Here is a 20,808-nt window from a genome sequence, read left to right on the forward strand (position 1 = left end):
TATTGATATATGGGTGCCTTCCAAGATGCTAAGCAGATGAGAAAGAAAGGAAAAAGGGGTAGGGAGGGCTGGAGAAGGAGACTGGAATTGACAAGCCTGAAATTGACAAGAAGGCTAGATGCTAAGGTTTTTAGCTCCTGGCTTGGTGTAGGCAGACCTAACTGAGCCAGTGATTAAAGGTGCCCCAGCAGTAGGTGACTATATGTAAGAGACAAGCACCAGCGCACAGACTTGTGGCTAATTTGGTTCCAAAGATGGTTTCTCTGCCCTTCCCGGGAGAGAGACTGTAGGCAGTAAAGGAAACTGTGAGACTGGTTTCCCACTCTCCAGCAGCTGTCACTCCCAGGGGGTCAGCGGACTGACCCTTTCTTGGGCTGGGTAGACCAGGCCCTCCTTGAGCATGTAGCTAGCCTTCTGAGGAAGGCTGGGAGTTTGGGACTCATTCCAAAGGATACTGCACCTGATGCCCGGGAGGAGAGCTAGGGAGGGACCTCTTGGTGCTTTCTTCAGTAGATCCCTTGAAAAGGAGCCAAGCCCTAAATGATAGCACAGGGCGGGGTAGGGTAGTCAAAACGGAGGCGCCCCTGCCCATGTCCTGGGTTGGCCTCTTGCTTCCTTTCTGTCTGCTCCCTGTCCTGTCCCCCACCCCCACCTCCAGCCTCTTGAGATGCAGACAGAGCCTTCCTGCCTTCGGTGTGAGTCAGCCCCGGGCTGCTTGTCTCTGTCTGTCTTTTTCTCCAGCACAGTGGATTATGCAGTCCTGCCACTTTTTTAGCAGTGACCTGGGGCGAGGGAGGAGAGAGATGGGGAAGAGGAAGAGGTGGCAGTTCCTGTGACAGTTTTGGTGTGTGTGGTTTACGAGGGCTGCTCAGGGCTAGAAAGGATGTCTTAGGAAAGAGTAATGGGGCGGGGGTGGGGGGGTGGGGGAGTTGGGGGAGGTGGTCAGAGGAAGTAGAAAGATGTGTCTGAAGGATTTGGGGGCAGGATAGGGGGTGGAGGGTGGGAGGCAGTTCTAGTTTAAATCAGGATTTTTACACACACCCCCAAAGTTGACATTTTCTTCCTCTGGGGGGATAGAAGCTACAGGGCGAGGGTGAGGAAGCAGCACTTCCTGTCTTGGGTGTGATTGGGTGGAGTTGGACACGAGAAGCCCATCCTTGGTCCGTGGGCATGCATACGCTCACACACACACACACACACACACACACACACACACACACACACACACAGCCATCACTGGCTTACCCAAAAAAGCCCGGGTATATTTAGATCCCTCTGCTTTTGATTAAGAAACTGCTTATATCTAGGGATAATAAGAGCCTTGCTCTGAGAAGGTGTAGCACCTGAACATCTTCTCCAGCTGTGTACCCCTCTGATCCTGTGCCTTCCTTTCTATTAAAGAGCTAATTGGTATGGAAATGGCACAGGTGTAAACATGAGGGTTTTTGTGTCTCATCATTTCAGACCCAGTCATCACCTGGGTGAAATAAATACCCTGGGTCTGTGTCATCCTTCCTGCCTCCTGTTCCCCCCACTCCCCAGCCTTGGCTTTCTCCCAGGTTTTGGCTAAAATTAACCTAGTTTTAAATTGGGAATCTGTGAGGTGTACATGCCAGGCAGCCAAAATTGGCTGAGCTGCCCTTGGGGTGGAGGGTGGGTGTGGTGGAGGTCGACACTTCCAGAGGAAATTGATGCAAATGAGGGTACAGATAGTTGCATGGGCCTTCCCTTCTTTACCTCTGTCCATCACCTCTGTGGCACCCCTTCCCTTTCCCTAGTTCAGATTCCCTTCAGGAAGACACCCCTTGGAGTCCAGCCTGAGACTGAGCCTCACTCATTCTTCAGAAGAGCGGAGGAAGCGCTATTCTTTGACCTCATAAATGATTTCTTTGGCTCAAGGCCAGTTTATGTCTCTGCTTTGCATTGAAATTGACAGGTTGCTAGAAAACAATTCATTGGTAGGATTTGCATAACGTTTGCCAGTTGCCTCCTAACAGCACTATGAAGTTGGTGTTGGAAAGGGCAGGTTAGTCAGGAATACTATTTCATAGATGAAGAAATGAGGCCAGGACATCCCGCTGTGGCACAATGGGATCGGTGGTGTGTCTGCAGTGCCGGGACTCAGGTTCGATCCCCAGCTGGGCACAGTGAGTTAAGGATCCAGCATTGCTGCAACTGCAGCTCGGATCTGATCCCTGGCCCGGAACTCCATATGCCTCGGGGCAGCAAAAAAGAAAAAAAGAAGGAAAGGGAGGGAGGAAGGAAGAAAGAAAGAAAAGAAAGAAAAAGAAATGAGGCCAAGGGCAGTAGCTACCTGGCCCAGGGTCACAAAGCCAGGGAGGGCTGCACCTTTGGGTCAGAACCAGGATCTTTTGACTGGTTCACTGCATCATGTGGTAAAACTGGTCCTTCCAGGGGCTGGATCTTCGCTTCTGGGCAGCAGAGCTCAGACATGGAGCCAGAACTGGGGAGTCCTGTTCAGCCCATCAGACAGACAGGAGAGGCTTTAACAAGATGAGCTGTGTGGAGGTCACTTGATTCCAAGGACAATCTTGTGGGAAGCTCCCGGGAACCACTGCACTTGAGCTGGGCTCTCCCCAGCTCTAGCCGTCCATCTCTCTGTACTGTGACTTTCCCTGCCCGTGACCCCCTCTTCGCTTTGTGATTGTCCGTCCCACAGCTCCTTATGTATTCTTTCATGCGACATGCAGCTATTGAGCGCTGCCAGGCCCTGCGCTTTCTCTTAGAGACTTAGCAATGAAAGAAACTGGCGGTGCTTTGGAGGGCTTCCCCACTAGTGGGCAGAGCTGAATGTCAGAAATAAGCGCAGCAACGGTTTCATTCTCGTGCCGGAATCTTGCGGGCTCAGAGAAAGAACGTGTTCTTGGCACTGAGTCCTAAATGGTGTCACTCAACCAAGATGCCTTCTCTAGGGTATGCTTCCTGGAGGAAGCAGGAGGGAGGCTTGTGCAGGGCGGCCGTGATCTGTATCCGGGTTGTGCACTGCAGGAGGATGGCCAGCCGAGGGAGAATTGGAGTCTGGAATCCAGCCGTCTTTGCTTGCCAGAGCTGTGTGCCCAGGCGGGGATCTGTGTCTTCCCAGAGGAAGAGGCATGATTTTCTAATTCAGACAAAGGCGTTGTCTGGGCTGGCATTGGCTCTGCCACCACTTCATAGCTCAGAAGCATTTTCACTTGGGTATCTCATTGGATGCTCTCAACAGCCACAAGCAGCGTGGCAAAGGATGAGCAAACTGGTCCACAGAAATTCAGTCACTTGCTCCGGGTAAATGGCAGAGCCAGGACGCAGGTCCTTCTTTTGTCTCCCTTGTGTTATGCTGACCTCTGATTTTTGAAGGTCTTTTGCAGCCCGTGGAGGCCCCTTCTCTCTCCCCAGTGTTGTCAGGCATGAGGTCTCGCACAGCAGAGGAAGGAGCCGTGAGCGTTGAAGGGGCTCAGGCACTGAAGGGAGCGAAGCACTGACATTGCTGGGCCCCTTTGCCCCGCCAAACATCTCACTGCAGCTAATGAATTGCTAATACAATTTTCTAGATAATTTTATTTCCATAGTCCCACATTTTAATGTGTTTCCAAAAGCTAGCATTTATTTGCTTAATCTCCCAGCCTAATAGAATCTGCCCTGACTCATCATACATGTCAACAATCAGCTAGGCAGAAACTACAGCAAATTGTTTAATAACTCAAATCTAGTCTCGATTTTTAACTTGCATGCACCGATAGCGTTTCTTGTGTCTCATCCACTTTTCCCTCTACCCTTTCCTTTTTTTTCTTTTAAAATATTTTTCCATCCTCTCGGCTAAAGGTCTCCAAACAGAAAAATGGAGACAGAGAGGCTGTGGGGGTCTCAGAGCTCCTGTCTCTTCCTCTCTGAGCCCCGCCAGTGTATCGGTGGCCAGGGAGAGCCCCTGTGTCCCAGGGGATGTCCCAGGAGGCAGAGACAGACGTAGGGACACTGTAGGATTTCCTTCCCAGGAGGTCACCCTGTGACTTTAAACCTGTCACCAAGGTGCGGAGCTGGCATCCAGGACTTCACATGTACCCATGCTTCCTGACTCAAGCCTGGGCCAAAGGTCAGGTCCTGCCGCTGCCCCAGCTCCCACCTCTCCAGTCCTCTTGCTGTCATTGCAGCCCTACCCTAGACTGGTCCCCACCCTCCTCCAGCGGTAGCACAAAAGCCATCATCTCCCTCCCTGCTTCCAGCCAGTTGCTGCTGCTGTTGGTCCCCACACTGTCCCCAGGAGCATTGCCATCACGTCCTGGTTGGGTCCTGCTGGCAGTCCCCCCTGCCCATGTCTTTTTTCGTGGCACCTCCTCACTTGTAGGATGAAATCAGTCTGGCCCATGTGGCGCCGTGGCCCTCCGTGAGCCGATCCCCAGTAACCTTCCCTGCTCACCTTCATCCTCGGGGGTCTGACCTCTGCCTTAGCTGCTCTGAAACTTGGTGTTCCCTTAGCCTGGCTCCTGTGCCCTCAGCCCCTCCAGCCCTTGGCTTCTCAATACGATGTCCTTTTTCAAAGCCTAACTCAGAATCTCCAAACCCCTCTTGGTGTCAGCCTGTCTTATTCTCTGGCTAGTTAACTTGCTGTGTCCCCCACAAACCGGGGACCCTAGTTCTCAGGCTGATCTCTGAGTCCCCCTTGTCACCTAGCACAGGGCCTCCACTAGGTGATGTCCAAGTCGGCTGTTGGACACGAAGCAGGTTCAGGCCATCCTGAGAAGAAGGGGCTGCCTCATAGGGCAGCTTTGGGGCCCGGGAAAAGGAGGTGGTGGGAGGAGTGAGGCCGAGGGGTTTTCAGTCTGCCCTGCGGTGGGAACTGACCCTGGCAGCTCCTCTGGGCTCCGGGTGTCCTCCTGGGAATGGCATCCGTGTTCCCTCTGATCCAGGGTCCTTCCACACTGGGGATTTCAGGGGATGCCCGAGGAGAAACCTGGGCTCTTAGAGGACATGGCTTGCCCAGGGAGCCTGCCACCTCTTACTGAGGAAAGGCAGGTGTGTGATGCCTGGCTTCATGGGGGCGCTCTGTGGGGCGAGGTTAGGGCCAGAGAGGGGGCTGGCGCTGGGGCTCCCGGGTCTCCACATTCTCCACTCCCAGGCCTGCTGAGCTCACCACCAGCCCTCAGTCTGCTTCTGCTGGGCAGACCACTCCCCTCGGGGGCCCCTCAGTCAAGTAGGGTGAGCGCCCCAGGACCTTGAAAAGATCCTGCTGGTTCCCAGTGGAGTCGGGAGGCTTCAGGGAGCTCTACCTTGTGATTCGGCTTCCAGCGTGCTCCTCGTGGCCCTGGGTTCCTAACTGTTGCTAGAGTGACCCCCAGAAGGCCTGGGGCTCCTGAACCAGCCGGGCTGGAGCTGGCTCGCTGGTGTCTTATTATGCCTCTTCCTGGAGAAGCGCAGACAGACAGGTGGCAGACCTGGAGATAGACGTGAGGCCCGCCCTGTGGTTTCTGAAGTCAGACAGACCTAGGCATTTATAAATCCCAGCTCTGCCACTTTCTAACTGCGTGACCTTAGGCAAGTTATTTAATCACTCTGTTTTCCCATTTGTAAAAAGGGGTGTGAGAATCCTGCCTGGTAGGGTTGCAGGTTTTAAATGAGATGACAAAACAGATAAAGCACCCAGCACAAGGCTTATATTAGTTCCCCTTCCCTTCTGCTCTTTGAGGCCAGGAGCAAATGCGTGCCCTTTCTCATACTCAGTCGCTCCTGCTCAGCCTCTCCTGGACCTGGATGCAGGCAGTGTCAGGGGATGGGGTGGAGCATGGCTGCAGGTGCTGTGAGGGTGGGGTGTGGGGGAATGAGAGGCTGAGCTTGCCTTCCCACTAGTCCGTTGCACACCCAGCCGTGAATGAGACTGAGATGCCCGGACACGCTTCCCATGTGCTGTCTCCATTGATGGATCTCCATTGCGTCCTGCTCGCCACTGTCCCCCCTTCTACCAAGAGCTCCCAGATTCCACACTGAGCTGCCCACCACTTGCAGCAGCCAAAGCTCTGCCCCACCTTCCACTCTGGGCTGACAGGTGCTGCATATGACCCCCTTTCCTGTTTGTGTCCTTTACACGGGGGGAGGAAGCGCTGGGCTGATCGCAGGTGATAATGCCCAGGTGCCAGTAAAGAGAGGCGAGAAGATGGGCTTCCCAGGGGGAGCTGATGTGCGTAGGGAAATGGAGTCCAAAGTGGTGGGCAAGGAGCTACCAACTAGGACTTCAGTGGAGGTTTTAGGTGCTTCCTTGTGTGGTGCTGAATCCCCGGAGGCCATGGCTCCCTTGCAGCATCAGAAACAGAAAATGGCAGCTTGGCCTTTGGAGGCTACCATGGAGTACCTACGTGTGCAGCACAGGGAACTGCCAGAGTTAAATGAAAGTCTCAGGTCCCTCATAATTTTAAGATCTCTTGACAGTTGACCTTGGTCTTGGGATAAAGCCTAAAGCTATTTATTTTTTTAAATGTCTTTTGTCTTTTGAGGGCCACAGCATATGGAGGTTCCCAGGCTAGGGGGTCTAATCAGAGCTGTAGCCACCAGCCTATACCACAGCCACTCGGGATCCTTAACCCACTGAGTGAGGGAGGCCAGGGATCGAACCTGCAACCTCATGGTTTCTAGTCGGATTCGTTTCCCCTGTGCCACGACAGGAACTCCCAGCCTAAAGCTCTTAACGTGGTTGTCAAGACTCCATACAACCTGGCCTGGCCACTTCCTTGACCTCCCCTTTACTTTCTCTCTGCCTCCCCAGCAGTCCTGTTCCGTCTGATCCTCTGACCTGCCACATTTCTTTCTAGTTCACAGATACGGTTCCGTCTCCCAGAATGCCCTCCTGTGGCCAGCGTGCTGGGCAACCTCTCTGATGAGGGCACACCCGTTGTGTACTTTTCCATGGCTAGTTCCCTAGGGCTAATATTTGTTGAATGAATGGACCCTTAAGATGTATGCATTAATGAGTGGAGACTGGTTAAGAGAATCGGGTCTGTAGCCAGCCTCAGGGGAGGATCAAATCCAGGCTGCCTAGGTTTGAATCCCAACTCTGCTGATTGTGAACTCTGTGCTATCTTGGACAAGATACTCAACCTCTCTGGGCCGCCTTTTCTTTATCTGAAGGGTGAGGCTGTAGGGCTCACTTTTCAGAGATGTGATATTTAAGTTCGTTCCATTTGAATGATGGCAGGACATGTCATCTGCATTATCGTGGTTCCTCACAGAGGCCACCCTGACACCCTACCTCCTGCCTCAGGCTCTGATTTGTGCCTTCTTGGGGCTTGGCCCTCAACACAGCCCCCCTTCCTTCGACTGCAGACTCATTTGCTACTGATTAATGCCTGTCTTTCTCCCGCTAGACTTTAGGTTCCATGGGGGCAGGACTTGGGGTTGTCCACCGATGGAGCCAGATACTGGGTGCTCCATCAGCATGGCATGGTCTGGGCCACCTCTGGGTTTGCTGCCACCCATGAGGCCTGCGGGCGCTGTCCTGAGGCTGGCTCTTGCTCCAGCCTCTCCAGGCCCTGAGGCTCTCCCGCCCTGTCTCCCGCAGGCACGGACATGGCTGTCTTCTGTCTGCTGTGCGGGAAGCGTTTCCAGGCCCAGAGCGCGCTCCAGCAGCACATGGAAGTCCACGCGGGCGTACGCAGCTACATCTGCAGCGAGTGCAACCGCACCTTCCCCAGCCACACCGCCCTCAAACGCCACCTGCGCTCACATACAGGTAGGCCAGGGCTGTGGGTGGGCGGGGCAGGGACTCTGGGAACCGCTGTCCAGATTTACCTCCACACACATCAAGGTCAAGTGGGTGGCTGGGCTGAGTCATCCCTCAGCCCTCTTCTGCTCAAGCATCCAGCATGCAGGGGCCTCTGAGGTGCAGGTCAATGTGGATGGATAGCTCTTACTCCGTCCCACTTGGGGACTCTGGGTTCTCCTTCTCTCTGCTCCTAAAAAAGAGAGGGTGCTCAGAGATGTAGGCTCTTGGGTTCCACCCTCAGAAACTTCCATTCCATGGGTGTGGATGGGATCCAAGATTCAATGTTACTAGTAAATATTCCCAAGGGATTCTGATGCAGGTGGACCCTAAATGCATTTAGAGAAAAGCCTACCTGCTTGGTCTCTGTCTCTGTCTCTCTTTTCTTTCTTTCTTTCTTTCTTTTTTTTCTTTTTTTTTTTTTTTGGTTCTTTTTTGTCCATCCCGAGGCATATGGAGTTCCTAGGTCAGGGGTCAGATATGAGCGGGAGTTGTGACCTACGCTGCAGCAATGCCAGATCCTTTTAACCACTGGGCCAGGCCAGGGATTGAACCTGTGTCCTGCAGATGCTGCCAATCCCACTGCACCGCAGTAGGAACTCCTTGATCTCTGTCTCTGCCGTACCCCCACTGCTCTCCCTGGCCCCACACCACGCGTACTACTGTGTATACATTCCTGATCAGCCTCGGGCTCTTAAGGGAATGTTGCAGCAGAGGGAGGTCCTACTTACTCCACAGGAACAGAAGCACATTTTCTATGCTTGGGCCTCACCCCTCTTTGGGGGAGACAGGGGTCTGGGGTGGGATACTTGGTCCTGAGGGTCAAGAGGCATTTGCTTCCTTGCAGTAGCTCCTGAACCCACCCCCACCCCACCCCCGCCAAGCAAGGTCATGGATGACTTGAAATCCTTTCTTTCTCTGACTCTCTGTGGCTAAAGGACTGCCCATTCTGAGTCTGAATATGTCTTTGCTTGTGTGTGTTCTGTCCTGCGTTTGGGTGAGCGGTGGGTGATGGAACCAGGGAGATGGAATGGCAGACTCTGGGTAGGTACCAGGGTGTGGGCTCCTGTACTAGAGAGGATATAAAAACCTCTGTGGGCATCAAGACAGGACTGGCAGGACCTTGGATCATTCTTGGTTCTTGTCGTAGCCCTGGGATTAGTGGCAGGCTCTGCCGAATATGGGACAGGCTGTGTTTGTCACAGACTGAGCTGGCCTGGCCTGCCAGCAGTGGACATCCTCACCTAGGAGCCTGCCTGCTCTCATTTCGGGATGCCGTTCCACTCAGGGATGCACATTGCCTTAGCACCACCAGATTTGCTTAGAACTTTTGAGATTTGCTGGCAAGGACTCGAGGGCCCAATGAGTAAGGCCCAACAAGACGGGCTAAGGAAGAAGTGATGTGGCAAAGACTTTGTAGTGACCCTATAAGCATCTCCTGAAGGTATGTGCATCTTCCTGTCCACACGTCCCCCACTGGTCCCCACGTCCAGCCTGATCAAAGATGGCCAGTTACGTTTCAGCCACTTCTGGGCATCCGGCTGGGGCCCATCAGTTGGCTCCACATGACCTGAATGATCCCGGTCCTAAGTCCACCCAGGATACGCTCTGCTCTGCCCATGCTGGCTTCTCACAGCTCAGATATCCAAATGTCACTTGTCCCTGTATCAATCAAGGCTCAGATCCCTGGGGAGGAATTATTTCCAGACATCGTTTGGGAGAAGTACTTGGCTCATCTGGGAACCATGGAGCCTGTGTGCTGCCTGCGTCGATTTCACACCAGTGGGCCCTGTGCGCCCAGCCTTACCCAGGCCAGCCCACCCCCACACAATGCCTCATTAATATTCTGTCGTTCTTGGCCCATTTGCTGCTGGGGCCGGGTGTTTAGCATCGGCAGCTGTGTTTGGTAGGTTAGTCCAGCCGCGCTCTTGGCATTGATGGATCCCTGATTCACACGGCTCGTCATATAATAAACTCTCAGCTGTGTTGAAGGGGTTGGGGGGCTGAGGGGCCGACGGGATGGGGCTGGGCTGGGTTGGGGAGGGTGACACAGGGCCTCCGCGATGCCAGGGAAACCACCAGGTGAGAACAGATCCCTGGGGTCACAGGTGCACAGGGCAGGCCGGAAGGGGGTCTAATTAGTCTCGTTTGTCCTGCACTTAATGTCAAGCTCATTAAAAAGGCTACAGAGTTAATCAACATACCACAAATTGGATTTTGAGTTCTGCAGCCAGTTTTGTGTACATTATGGCAACACTGATACGATTAACTCTCAGGGTGAGGATTTTAGGCCAGGTGCTCACCGTGCTTCAAAATCCCTGTGCGTGTGTGTGTGTGTGTGTGTGTGTGTGTGTTGGTGTCTTGTCCTTTTTTTCCCCTAGGTTCTATTTATTCCTTTCCCTAGGCTGACTCTAGAGATTTCCTATTTAAACTCATTTAACATGTGATCCACTTCATAATTAAATTCATAAAAATCTGATCAAACAAACCCCTCTGCCTTAACCCTTTGTTTTTTCAACTCCGAGGGCCCCCCTCTGGAGGGGAAAGGCACAGACGGCGGCTCCACCTCCGGGCCGAGCGGGCTGCCGATGTACGTTTTAATTACCGGCTCCGGCTGAAGTCTCACGTGGCCCTTGCTTTATTTATTTATTTCTATCTTAATGAGGATACTGAATCCTTGATTAAAGTCGTAATCGTTGCCGATTCGGTGAGGAGGGGGGAGCTGGCTGTCAGCCGGGGCCGTGTGGGCAGATGTCTACACGGAGAGCGTGGCGTCTGGGCCCAGGCTCTGCCCGCCCGTCCCTGTTAGACGCACACCTGATGAGGACCAGGGTCTGCATGGCATCTACTCTCCTGTGGTTGGATGGGGCTGGTGGCGGGGGGCCAGGCCGTCTGCATAGTCCCTGCAGCCGGGGGCAGGCAGGTGCCAGGAACCGAGGGCACCAAGGACCTGCCTCATCACCAGATCTGCATGTGGGGCTCACTTCTGAGCCCAGCGCGGTGCCCCACAGCATGGTGGGAGCTGGTGTGGAGCAAGAGACGTCTTTGCTCAGCATCTCCCCTCTGACTCCTCCACGGGAGGGCTCCCACCCACCCGGGCTCCCACCCACCCTTCTACGCCCTGGGAGCTTCGTGCAAATCTTCCACCCATGAGAGAGCCTGCCAGCGAGCGGACCCCAGCGTTCACTCCCCACAGAGCCCTAGAAACCCTTCAGAGACATCAGAAGGGATGAGAATGTATGTGGGTACCGGGGTCTACCTTCGAGAAGGGGGAGGTTTGGTTAGCGGCCTGAGGACGGGAGAGAGAAGAGAGTAAAATATCATTTTAAAGAGGAAGTGAAGGCTCAGGCATGCGAGTCTATAACGAGAAGGACAATTTATGCCCAGGCACGAGCGCAGTTTGACATGGGGATAATGAAAAAACGTAGGTCATTGTGGATGACTTAAACCTTCAGCAGCTGAAGAAAATGTATGAAATGCAGAGGACATTACACGGTTGGCAGCCCCGCACATCTGCAGAGGGACAAGTGAAATACAGTGGGCCATTCTTTACCATAAACTGTGGTTGTTGGAGATGCAGCCCAGAGAAATTGTAATTACAGTGACAAGACGAATCAGCGATATTTAAATATTCATGAACAAAGTCTGGGGTGATCAATCTATCTTTATTGTCTGTGCCTTCACTCCTGTAATAAATAAGTAGCTGAAGCCCTCACCTTTCATCCCTCCAAAGCCCCCACTTTGGGTGCAAAGGGAGAGATGGTGAGCCCCCACACCCCAGCTTCTAACCCGGGAGGAGACTTCAGGGTGGAGTGCACGGAACGGAGGCTGATGGGCGCAGAGGCCGGGCCGGGGAAAGGCAGCTCTCCCCAAGCTTCAAATCCTGACATTTCCTGGGCGTCTGCTCAGTGTTGCCCCTGTGCTTCGTGTCAAGGCTCCAGGGATGAGCAAGGCTCCCTTCTGGCCCTCGTGGTGCTTTCATTCTCGAAGCACAGTGAGTGTGACCAGAGATACAGTACAGTATGTCAGTTACCATTCTGCTAAGCAGCCAGTGCCCAGCCTCCGGAACCCAACTCACAATCCCATCTCAGCTGCTTACTAGCTCTTTGACCTTAGGGACCACGTTGAAGCATCTCTAAACATCTCACTTCTCTCATGGGTAAGATGAGAAGGATACTGTCTTTCTTGTAAGGTTGTTGTGATGATTGCATGATATGATCTGTGTGAAGTTCTTAGCACAGTATAAAGCACTCAACAAATGTGGGTCACTTTAATTAGAAAGTGCGGTAAAAATTGTACTCCTGCTACCAAATGCATTTCTGTCTGGGAATAGAGGAGAAAGTGACTCAGTTTACCTGGGCTGGGGCAGCAGAGGATGGCGCTAAAAGGAAAGTTCCAAACCGTGGTGATGTGGTGGGAGCTGGGCTTTGATGAGCGAGTAGGAATTCACCAAGGAGAGGAGAGGAAATCACACAGCAAGAACAGCTGCATAAGACTGTGGAGGAAGGAGAGAAAGATCAGAAGGCATTTGGGGGACAATGAGAACATTGGAGGGGTTTTTTTTGAGGCTAGGAGAGTCAGGCTGGTATGGCTTTTGCCTCTGACCTCCTAGGGGCAAGAAAGCTGGGGGCAGGGTCTTGAAGCCCCTGGGTCTGTTCTGCCCTCAGACGGTCTGCTTTCTGGGGGTTCTGTTCATCCCTGAATCAAACAGACTCTTGCCCAAGACTGGCCCTTGAGGCATGGATGGCCACTGGGCCAAGGTCAGGGATGGACACATGTGGCCAGGTGTGCTCCCTGTTGATGCCAGGGGCCAGCAGCAAGGGCCACATTGTCTTTGGAGGTAGTGAGTACAGACAGTCTTACCCCCTGCCCATGCACTCAGCGTGCCCTGCTGTCCCCCAAAGAGGGGGCAGGGGAAGGCGAGGGCCTGATTCAGCCTCTTGTCCCCACAGGTGACCACCCGTATGAGTGTGAGTTCTGTGGCAGCTGCTTCCGGGATGAGAGCACACTCAAGAGCCACAAGCGCATCCACACGGGCGAGAAACCCTACGAGTGCAATGGCTGTGGCAAGAAGTTCAGCCTCAAGCACCAGCTGGAGACGCACTATCGAGTGCATACAGGTACCCAGGACACGCAGCCCATAGCCAGCTCTGGGACCTGGGTGGGAGAGGGCCACGGTTCCCAGAGAAGCCCGGGTGAGGAGGGTCCCAGGCTGAGCCAGCACGAGGAACAACTGCCAATAAGGCTCAGTGTGGTGACCACACTGAGTGCCGCTTCCTCTGGGCGAGGGCAAGGCAGACATTGCTAATCAATCACAGCACCCTTTCCAGGGGCCCAGACTGGCCTTCCAGGCAGCCATACCAATCGCTCGCAGATGATGTCCATTTGTGACTCCTGATTGAGGGAAGTGAAGGTGCCTGATTAGCTGGAAGTGAAGGCTGGGATGATTTCCTGTGCTTGAGGGTTTGAGTAAGAGCTAGGGGACCTTAAGTTAGGTTATGATGAGGGTTGGGAAAAATTACAAGTTATATGGAGTTTGGTTCAAAGATTAGAGAAGCAGATGTATTTACTAACCCCTCTCTGAGTGTAATGTTTCACCCGTTCACCGGGCCGTCACATTCCTTTTTACAGAAATGCGAGGGGCTCTTTTCTTGGGGCCCAAAGATAGAACAAGTGGAAGTGGTCCCGATGGCCAGAGCTGCCAGAGTTGAGGGTGTGGGACACTAGAGCTGGGCCAAGCCTGCCTCTGGGGGCCAAGTGCACGTCTCATCCCAGCCCTGTGTTCAGTCTGTCACGTTAGTGGCTGAAAACCAGCCACAGTGGGGCGTATTCACAACATGGCTGTCAACACCAGCTACAAAATCAGGGCTTTGGGGAGAGCCTGTTGTTAAACATTTACCGCACAGCTGGTCGGGGGGCTAGATATTCACAAGGCCTCGTCTGAGGATGGGAGGTCGTAGAAGGTGGTGGAATGTGGCAAAGTAGGAAGTCGCTCCTGATCAGGGGAAGCAGCTGCCTGGCCAGAGGGAGGCGGAGAGGTGATCAGGCCGGTGCTGCCGGCCCAGCGGAGAGTGTGTTTACCTGGGAGGGGAGGTGAACCCAGGGAGCCGTAAGCAGAGGATGTGTGTTTTCAGAGCTCTGCTTGGGGCCACCAGGAGAGGATGGGGTGCTCGTCGCTGACAACTGGAGTGACCCCCAGGATTTCCCAGGGCCCTGGGGCTTCCCTAGCCCCTTGTCAGAGACGTGACCTGGCAGACGGATCGTTACATGCATTGGCGTTGACGATCGTAAATAGCCAGTCAATAGTTAGATCACTTTGGCTGTTCATTACTTCATTATTTGCAGGGGCCTCTGCACGGAGGAGTATCGATAGCGAGATGGCTGGCCAGTTAATTACTGTATCGAAACAAGGTTCCCTTGTATCCTCGGCTAGGCTCCAGGGGACTGTAACAGCGGGACAGGCTGTCACCCCGAGGGTGTGGTCACTCATTCCCAGGCTCTCGGTCCCTTCCCTCTTCTAGCTGCCAAGGGGGAGGCAGGGTCCAGGGCAGGTTCTTAGAGCCTTAGAGGAGTCGCCATCCCCCAGTGTAGCATATTTGCAGGATGGGGTCCCCCAGTTTCACTGCCGTTCCCCATCATCTGTAGCCCTGAAAGGACTCCATCCCCTTGCTCCCTGGAAGGAACTGTGTGCTAAAGAGCCATCCCTAAGGACCAAGGAGGCTGTACTGCCCCTTGTCTACATTTCTGTCTCCTTTCTTAGGAAGGGGAGAGTCTGTGGCCCTGAGTGGGTTAAGAGGAAGGCCAGCAGCTGGAGTGGTGCTGACAACACCATGGCCCCAGCTAGGGGTGGCTCTTTACATGAGTTACAGTGATGGAGATGCAGAATGTAGGAGTTCCCTTTGTGGCTCAGTGGGTTAAAGACCCTACATAGTTTCTTTGAGGATGCAGGTTCAAATCCTGGCCTCACTCAGTGGGTTGAAGATCCGACGTTGCTGTGAGCTGTGGTATAGATCTCAGATGCGGCTCGGATCCCGAGTTGGCTGTGGCTGTGGTGTAGGCCAGCAACTGCAGCTCCAATTCAACCCCTAGCCTGGGAATCTCCATATGCTATAGGTGCGGCCCTTAAAAGCCAAAAAAAAAAAAAAAAAAAGAATGTAGTACATCAGAAACGAACTCAACATTATAAGTCAACTATACTTTCATTATAAAAAAAAAAAAAAAGAACGGGGTTCGCAATTGCCCTGGCCACCTTTTAGGCCCTCAGTAGCCAGTTGTGACAGTTGTGGCTGCCACCCTGGGTGGTGTCTCCGTCACCGTGGAAGGCACCGTCCCAGAGGGACCAAAAGGCTCCAGCAAGCCCGGGGGGGGGGGGCGTGCCCTGAGGGTGCCGAGCGTCCCTGGGGTGGCCCTCACTGCCCCGCCTTCCCTCCCCCCACAGGAGAGAAGCCCTTCGAGTGTAAGCTGTGCCACCAGCGCTCCCGGGACTACTCGGCCATGATCAAGCACCTGCGGACCCACAACGGCGCCTCGCCCTACCAGTGCACCATCTGCACGGAGTACTGCCCCAGCCTGTCCTCCATGCAGAAGCACATGAAGGGCCACAAGCCCGAGGAGATCCCGCCCGACTGGAGGATAGAGAAGACGTACCTCTACCTGTGTTACGTGTGAGGCCAGCCTGCGGCCATGGCGGGGGAGCAGGAGAAGCGTTAGAGCAGGATGACGTCCAGAAGGACTGTGCAAAAACCACCACAAAAAACAAAAAGCAAACAAAAAAAGAAAGAAAAAGAGAGAGAAGGACAAGGGAACCTGGGGGCTGTCTGGCTCTGGATTCCCTCTGGGGCTCCAGGTGACCTGGCTGCCTGGCCGAGCCCCCTGCCACCCGAGGGCCCGGCCCTCCTTTCCCGGCTGGAGGTCGGCCGTCTCTTCTTGGGTGGGGGGTGGGGGGGATTTTGTTCAGCTCAGATGGTGGGATGTTTTTCTCTTCCTTCCACTCAGATCCTCCTTTTGTGTCCAGAGTTGGCGTCCAGGCGGGGAGGGAAGGATTCTCTGGTCGGAGTCAAACCATCTTTGCCTGCCGTCCTCTCACGACCCCTGGGAAGACGGGGCTGAGGAACGGGTGGGGTGGGAGGTTGCGGAGAGGGGGCCTGCAGGCGGTGGGGCTGGGCTGGGTCGCTGGTTGATGCTCACAAAGGCAGCTCTGGTTTGCTGGGGGCAGACAGGGGCAGGGAGGGGCGCCTCTACGCTTCCCCCGCTCCATCCATTGTTGGCTCTCCTCCACTCAGCCATGCCAGGTGGCCCCTCCTGGTCTTCAGGGCCCTCTCCCCCAATCCTGTGGCCCCCTGGCTCCCCTCCTCGCCCCTCCCTTGTGGACCAGGGGTGTCTCCCTCCTCCCAGTTGGGAAGCTGTGAGACTCCAGAGCCCCTGCCGGCACTCGTGGCTTTCTGAGAACGTGGACGAAGTCAGTGGAAGAGCCCACCCCATCCAGCCCTGTCCTGAGCGAGATTCCTGCTGAGCTGCTTCTGCTTCTAGAGTGGAAAAAAGGAGCAACTTGATACACACCGTCCCACCAAACACACGCAAATCCCTACAGCCCTCCTCAGCCCCCCGGAGGAGGAATCCGTGAAAGGGTGTGTTGCCCACGAGGGCCTGGGTGTCTTCCTCCAGAGGCACCTACACCGGGCGGGGACACCTGCCCTGGGAGGGAGGTGGGGAGTTGTGCTGGGGACCTTCGAACACGTGGGCCCCCGACCTGGTGAGCTCTGTGGGAAAACCCAGGTCCAGAGGGGCACAGGATTCCTGGCTCCCAGGGCACCCCCAGTCCACAGGGAGACGGAGGAGGAGGTGGAGGTGTTGAAAGCGCTTTGCCTTGCGTTATGTTTTGCTTCTTTTCTGTGTCCTCTGTTCACCTGTTAGCACATTGTACTTGAATTACCTCAGTTTTTTGTGACCTCATGAGCTTTTTTGACCCCTGTATCTCTTTTTTGGTTGGGGGTTGGAGGAATGGGGAGAGTGTTCTTTTCTGTTGCTTGTGTAAACTAAGAGCTGGTTTAATAGACGCCAGCCAGCCGAGGCTCTCCGCGTCCCCCGGTGACGAGCCTCCCAGGTGCAGGGAGCTGGGCAGAAGGAGCAGAGGACTCAGGATCTGAATGTGAGGGCCGGGCCAAGGTGGGTGCCAGGGATGGGGGACCGGGGGCACAGCAGAATCACGGCTGGCTCTGCCCAGGGCGTGACGTCATCGCGCCCAGCATCGCCTCCGCCTGAAACAGTCTGGAGAGAATTCCACCTTTCCTGTGGTTTGCTGGGTCACCCAGGTCTCGGGGCCCGTGTTTCTCAGATCCTTGCAACTGCCTGGCCCCACCTCGGTGTGCATTATCATGGCCAAAACTGGTCTCTTTGCAGGCCGTTTGGGGACGAGCCGGCCTTGTGTGTTGTCCTGATGGGGCGGGGGGTGTTGTTTTTCTAAAAGCTACCTCTTATGTTCGTCCAGTTCTTTTGTTCCCTTCATGCCTCCCATCCTGCTGCTCTGCTCCCCCCGCCTCCTCTCCAGCCTCCCCTCCCTGAATTTTTGGAAAAGCACATTTGCAATATTTGTGTTCGCTTTGGGACGGGTCTTCCGTTTCATCTCATGCTTTATTTGTAAGATGTGTGTGTGTTTTTCTTTCCTTTCTCTCTCTGAGAAAGTTGTGGCTGCGTTTTTATCTTAGGTTTTAAAAAGTGGTATAGGGAAGCGGTTTGGGGGAGAAGGGTTGTGAGGAATACAGGGAAGTCGGAGGGATGGATGCTGCTGTGACCCCCCTGTCCCTCGGCCCCATCCCTCCTCCCTCCCCTGCAATCTCACCCACCAAATCTGAAGGCCTTAAAAATTGTGTGTTGGGGGGGGTATGGACTGGGGAGACTGTGTCGCTAGACTGTTGATTGGGGGTGATAACATAGGGAGGATGCTATTTTGCAACTATAATAATGACTTAGTGCTTTGGAAAGGAAAAAGAAGTTAAACTTGAACTACATGACTAGAGCAGTTGTGTTTATAATGTGAAGTGTGGACTTGTTGGGGGAGGGGCAGTCTGTAAGAAATCTTTGTGCACTATTGCTGCCCTCCCCCAATCTGGGAAGAACTGGGGACTGGCTGGCCCTTAGGGGATCTGTCAATCCCAGAAAACAGTATTTGAACAGCAAGATGTCATGCAACTTTGGTGGGGGAAGGAAAAAAAAAGGCAAACTATTCCATAGACCCAGCTAACACCTCTTCCTCTCCTGCACCCTTCCCAGCCAGCCTGGGTCTCCGCCCCTGTTTGTAAAGGCTGAAAGGGTTGAGCTGATATTTACAAATTGTAATATTTTTGTAATATTTGTTAGTTCCTTCATCAGTTCTCCCGGACCTTGCCCTTTCCTTTTGTAATGTGAATAGGGAAAAAACAAAAAAACAAAAAAGATTTAAAAAAAAAAAAAAAAAAAAAAACAACCCCTCACCACCACCACCAACAAACCATCCCTTTGTACGTGCGTGTGTGTGCGTGGGCTTATGGTGTGCGGTTGTGTGTTAAATCATGCAGTGTTGTTGTAATCTGGTGTTGCGGCTTTGGATGGTACTCAATCAGCCCCTGCCTGCCCCCCCACCCCCACCCCGCCATCCCCGAAGGATCCAGGTCGGGAGGCGGCGGGAGAGAGAGGGTCGGGCCAGGGGTTTCTGAAGGATGCTGAGTGGGGAGACCTCTGTCCTCGGTTCGCCCCTCCTCTCCCACGCTGAAGAGACGCCTCCAACGGGCCTCTTTCCCAGCTTCCTACTCATAAAGACAAAAAATTCTGACCTTGCCAAGGCAGCCAGGCTCCATGGCCAAGGTGAGGGTCAGAAATTATCCAGAGGCTTTAGATGTGTCTGGACACAGAGGGCTGGGGTGCCGAGGAGGTGCGATCGGGGTGTTTTTACTTCCCTCTTCTTTGTGCCATCTGGCCCCTTGGCCACCCCGCTGCCCTTGGCCGTGGTCCTGCTGACAACCCTGCTTGCTGCCGCCTCATCCGCCACAGTGAGCTCCTCCAGCCTGGAAAGTCCAAGTTGATCGGGAGCCCCTTTCCTCTGTTCAGCTCCTTATCCGCTTGTCCCTTAATGCTTTGGGTGACATGTCCCTCCTCCTCGCCTGTGCTCCTTCCCTGTTCAGTCCTTGACTCATTCAAAGCATTCAAATCCTATGTGTATATAGGATAGACACATATAGAGAGAGATATATATATAGCAAGAGAGAGATATAAAATAGTAAATATCATTGCTGCTTTGGAGGAGGCCACGAATACGGGGAAGGTAGATTTGGGGATGTCGCGGGGGGTGGGGGAGGCTGGGGGACCCAGTGATTCAGTACAATCCAGGGATGCAATGCGGGCTTGTTCAATCTTTGTGCCTGAACAGTTTTTCCATGTTTAGAAAAGACAAAAAGACAAAAAAAAAAAAAAAAAAAAAAAAACTGCTGCAGTTTTTCACAAGTGTATATGGTACCCTTCTGGATGCTATTGGTACAACCGGCTGCTGGGGTGTCAAGGCCTTAGAGGGACAGGGCCACTTGGCTCGCCTCCTTATAGGGGAGTGAATGGCGCCTGGCCTTCCTGCCCTGTCCATGCAGTGGGACAGAGGGAGGTTTGTGGCCAATTTCCTGCAAGCCCAGCAAGGGTGGAAGCTGAGGGCACTGGAGAGAAAGTGAAGCAAAGATCAAACTCTGATCCTTTTTCCTCAGCCCACCTTAATCGTTCGCCCCCTCCCATCTCATTTCCTCCTTCCTGGAGCTTCATGGCAGCGGCACTTACCGGGATATCTCAGTGGGAGGGCAAAAAGCCAGACCAGCCCTATGGCGGTGGGAAGGATGGAGAGGAGAAAGGCAGAGCCAACCAGGGGAAGGAGTGCAAGACAAACCAGCAGAAAAGGGCTGGGGAGAGGGGGTCCAGACCCCACAGGCTGTCAGCAGCCCCACCTCCCTGAGTCCTTGGCGTCCCACTTTGCAGACAGGGTACCAGCCTCCTGGTGTGTGTCATAGGAGTTGTTCACATAGTGTTATGCATGATCTTCGTACGGTTAAGACGCCGTGGTGGTGCACCATGACATCCGACCCATATATATAAAGATAAATATATATATATATGTATGTAAATTATAGCACTGAGGGCTCTGCCGCCCTGCTGGACCAAGCAAAACTAAGCCTTTTGGTTTGGGTATTATGTTTTGTTCTGTTATTTGTTTGTTTTCGTGGCTTGTCTTATGTCGTGACAGCACAAGTGCCAGTCCGATGGCTCTGTATTACAGAATAGTGTTTTGAATTAATTGATGTTCTAGTTCATGTCTACCTCAGCACCTCCTCTTAGCCTAATTTTAGGAGGTTGCCCAATTTTGTTTCTTCAATTGTACCGGTTACTTTTTGTACAAATCAATCAATTAATCTCTCTCTCTCTCTCTCTCCCTTTCTTTCTCCCTCCCTCCGACCCTCTCAATTCTATTTGTTTCATTTTCTCTTTCCCTCTCCCCCTTCCCCCCTGTGGTCCCAGCCCAGCCCTGAGACCCCGTGTCCTGCTTGCCAGCCCTTTCTGTCCCGGCCCCAAAGCGGTTCACCCAAATTTGTGCGGTCCTCGTTGCAGCTTTCCGCATCTGCCTTCGTTTCGTGTAGATTGATGCGTTTCTTTGTAATTTCAGTGTTTCTGACAAGATTTAAAAAGAAAAAGAAAAAAAAAAGAAGAAAAAAATGAATTTACTGCTGCAGGTTTTTTTCTCTCTCCATGTGTCACTAAGTGAAGTTTGTGCCTTCTATAGCAAAGAGAATATTTTTTACATCCTACTAACAGTAGATTTTTTTGTAGTGAACATTTTTTGTATTTTTATTTATAAGTCTCATAAGAAAAATAGCAATGTTCAGTTGTATACCTTGAATCTGCAGTTAGAAGAGAATAAAGTTAATTCAGTTGTCTCTGGCTTGAAGTGTCTCTCCCCTTTTTAAAAAGTGCTTTGTCTTTTCTGCCTTTTCTTGGAGTGGGGAGGAAGTGAGATCTCTGTCTGGGGATGGGAAAGAGAGTATATGACGCCTCAGCCT

General features: G+C 53.3%; 1 protein-coding gene across 3 annotated transcripts in view; it reads left to right on the forward strand.

Moving 5' to 3' along the window:
• Window positions 1-20,690, forward strand: part of ZBTB16 (zinc finger and BTB domain containing 16) — a 199,719-nt gene extending 179,029 nt beyond the window's left edge. For all 3 annotated transcript variants that reach the window (XM_021062868.1, XM_021062869.1, XM_021062870.1), the window contains exons 5-7: window positions 7,544-7,714; window positions 12,697-12,864; window positions 15,183-20,690. In XM_021062868.1, the coding sequence (XP_020918527.1) occupies window positions 7,544-7,714; window positions 12,697-12,864; window positions 15,183-15,412 (569 nt within the window). In that variant the 3' untranslated portion in view covers window positions 15,413-20,690. The remainder of the gene's footprint in view (window positions 1-7,543; window positions 7,715-12,696; window positions 12,865-15,182) is intronic.

The sequence above is a fragment of the Sus scrofa genome, chromosome 9 (genome assembly GCF_000003025.6).
Source record: "Sus scrofa isolate TJ Tabasco breed Duroc chromosome 9, Sscrofa11.1, whole genome shotgun sequence".
Lineage (NCBI taxonomy): Eukaryota > Metazoa > Chordata > Mammalia > Artiodactyla > Suidae > Sus > Sus scrofa.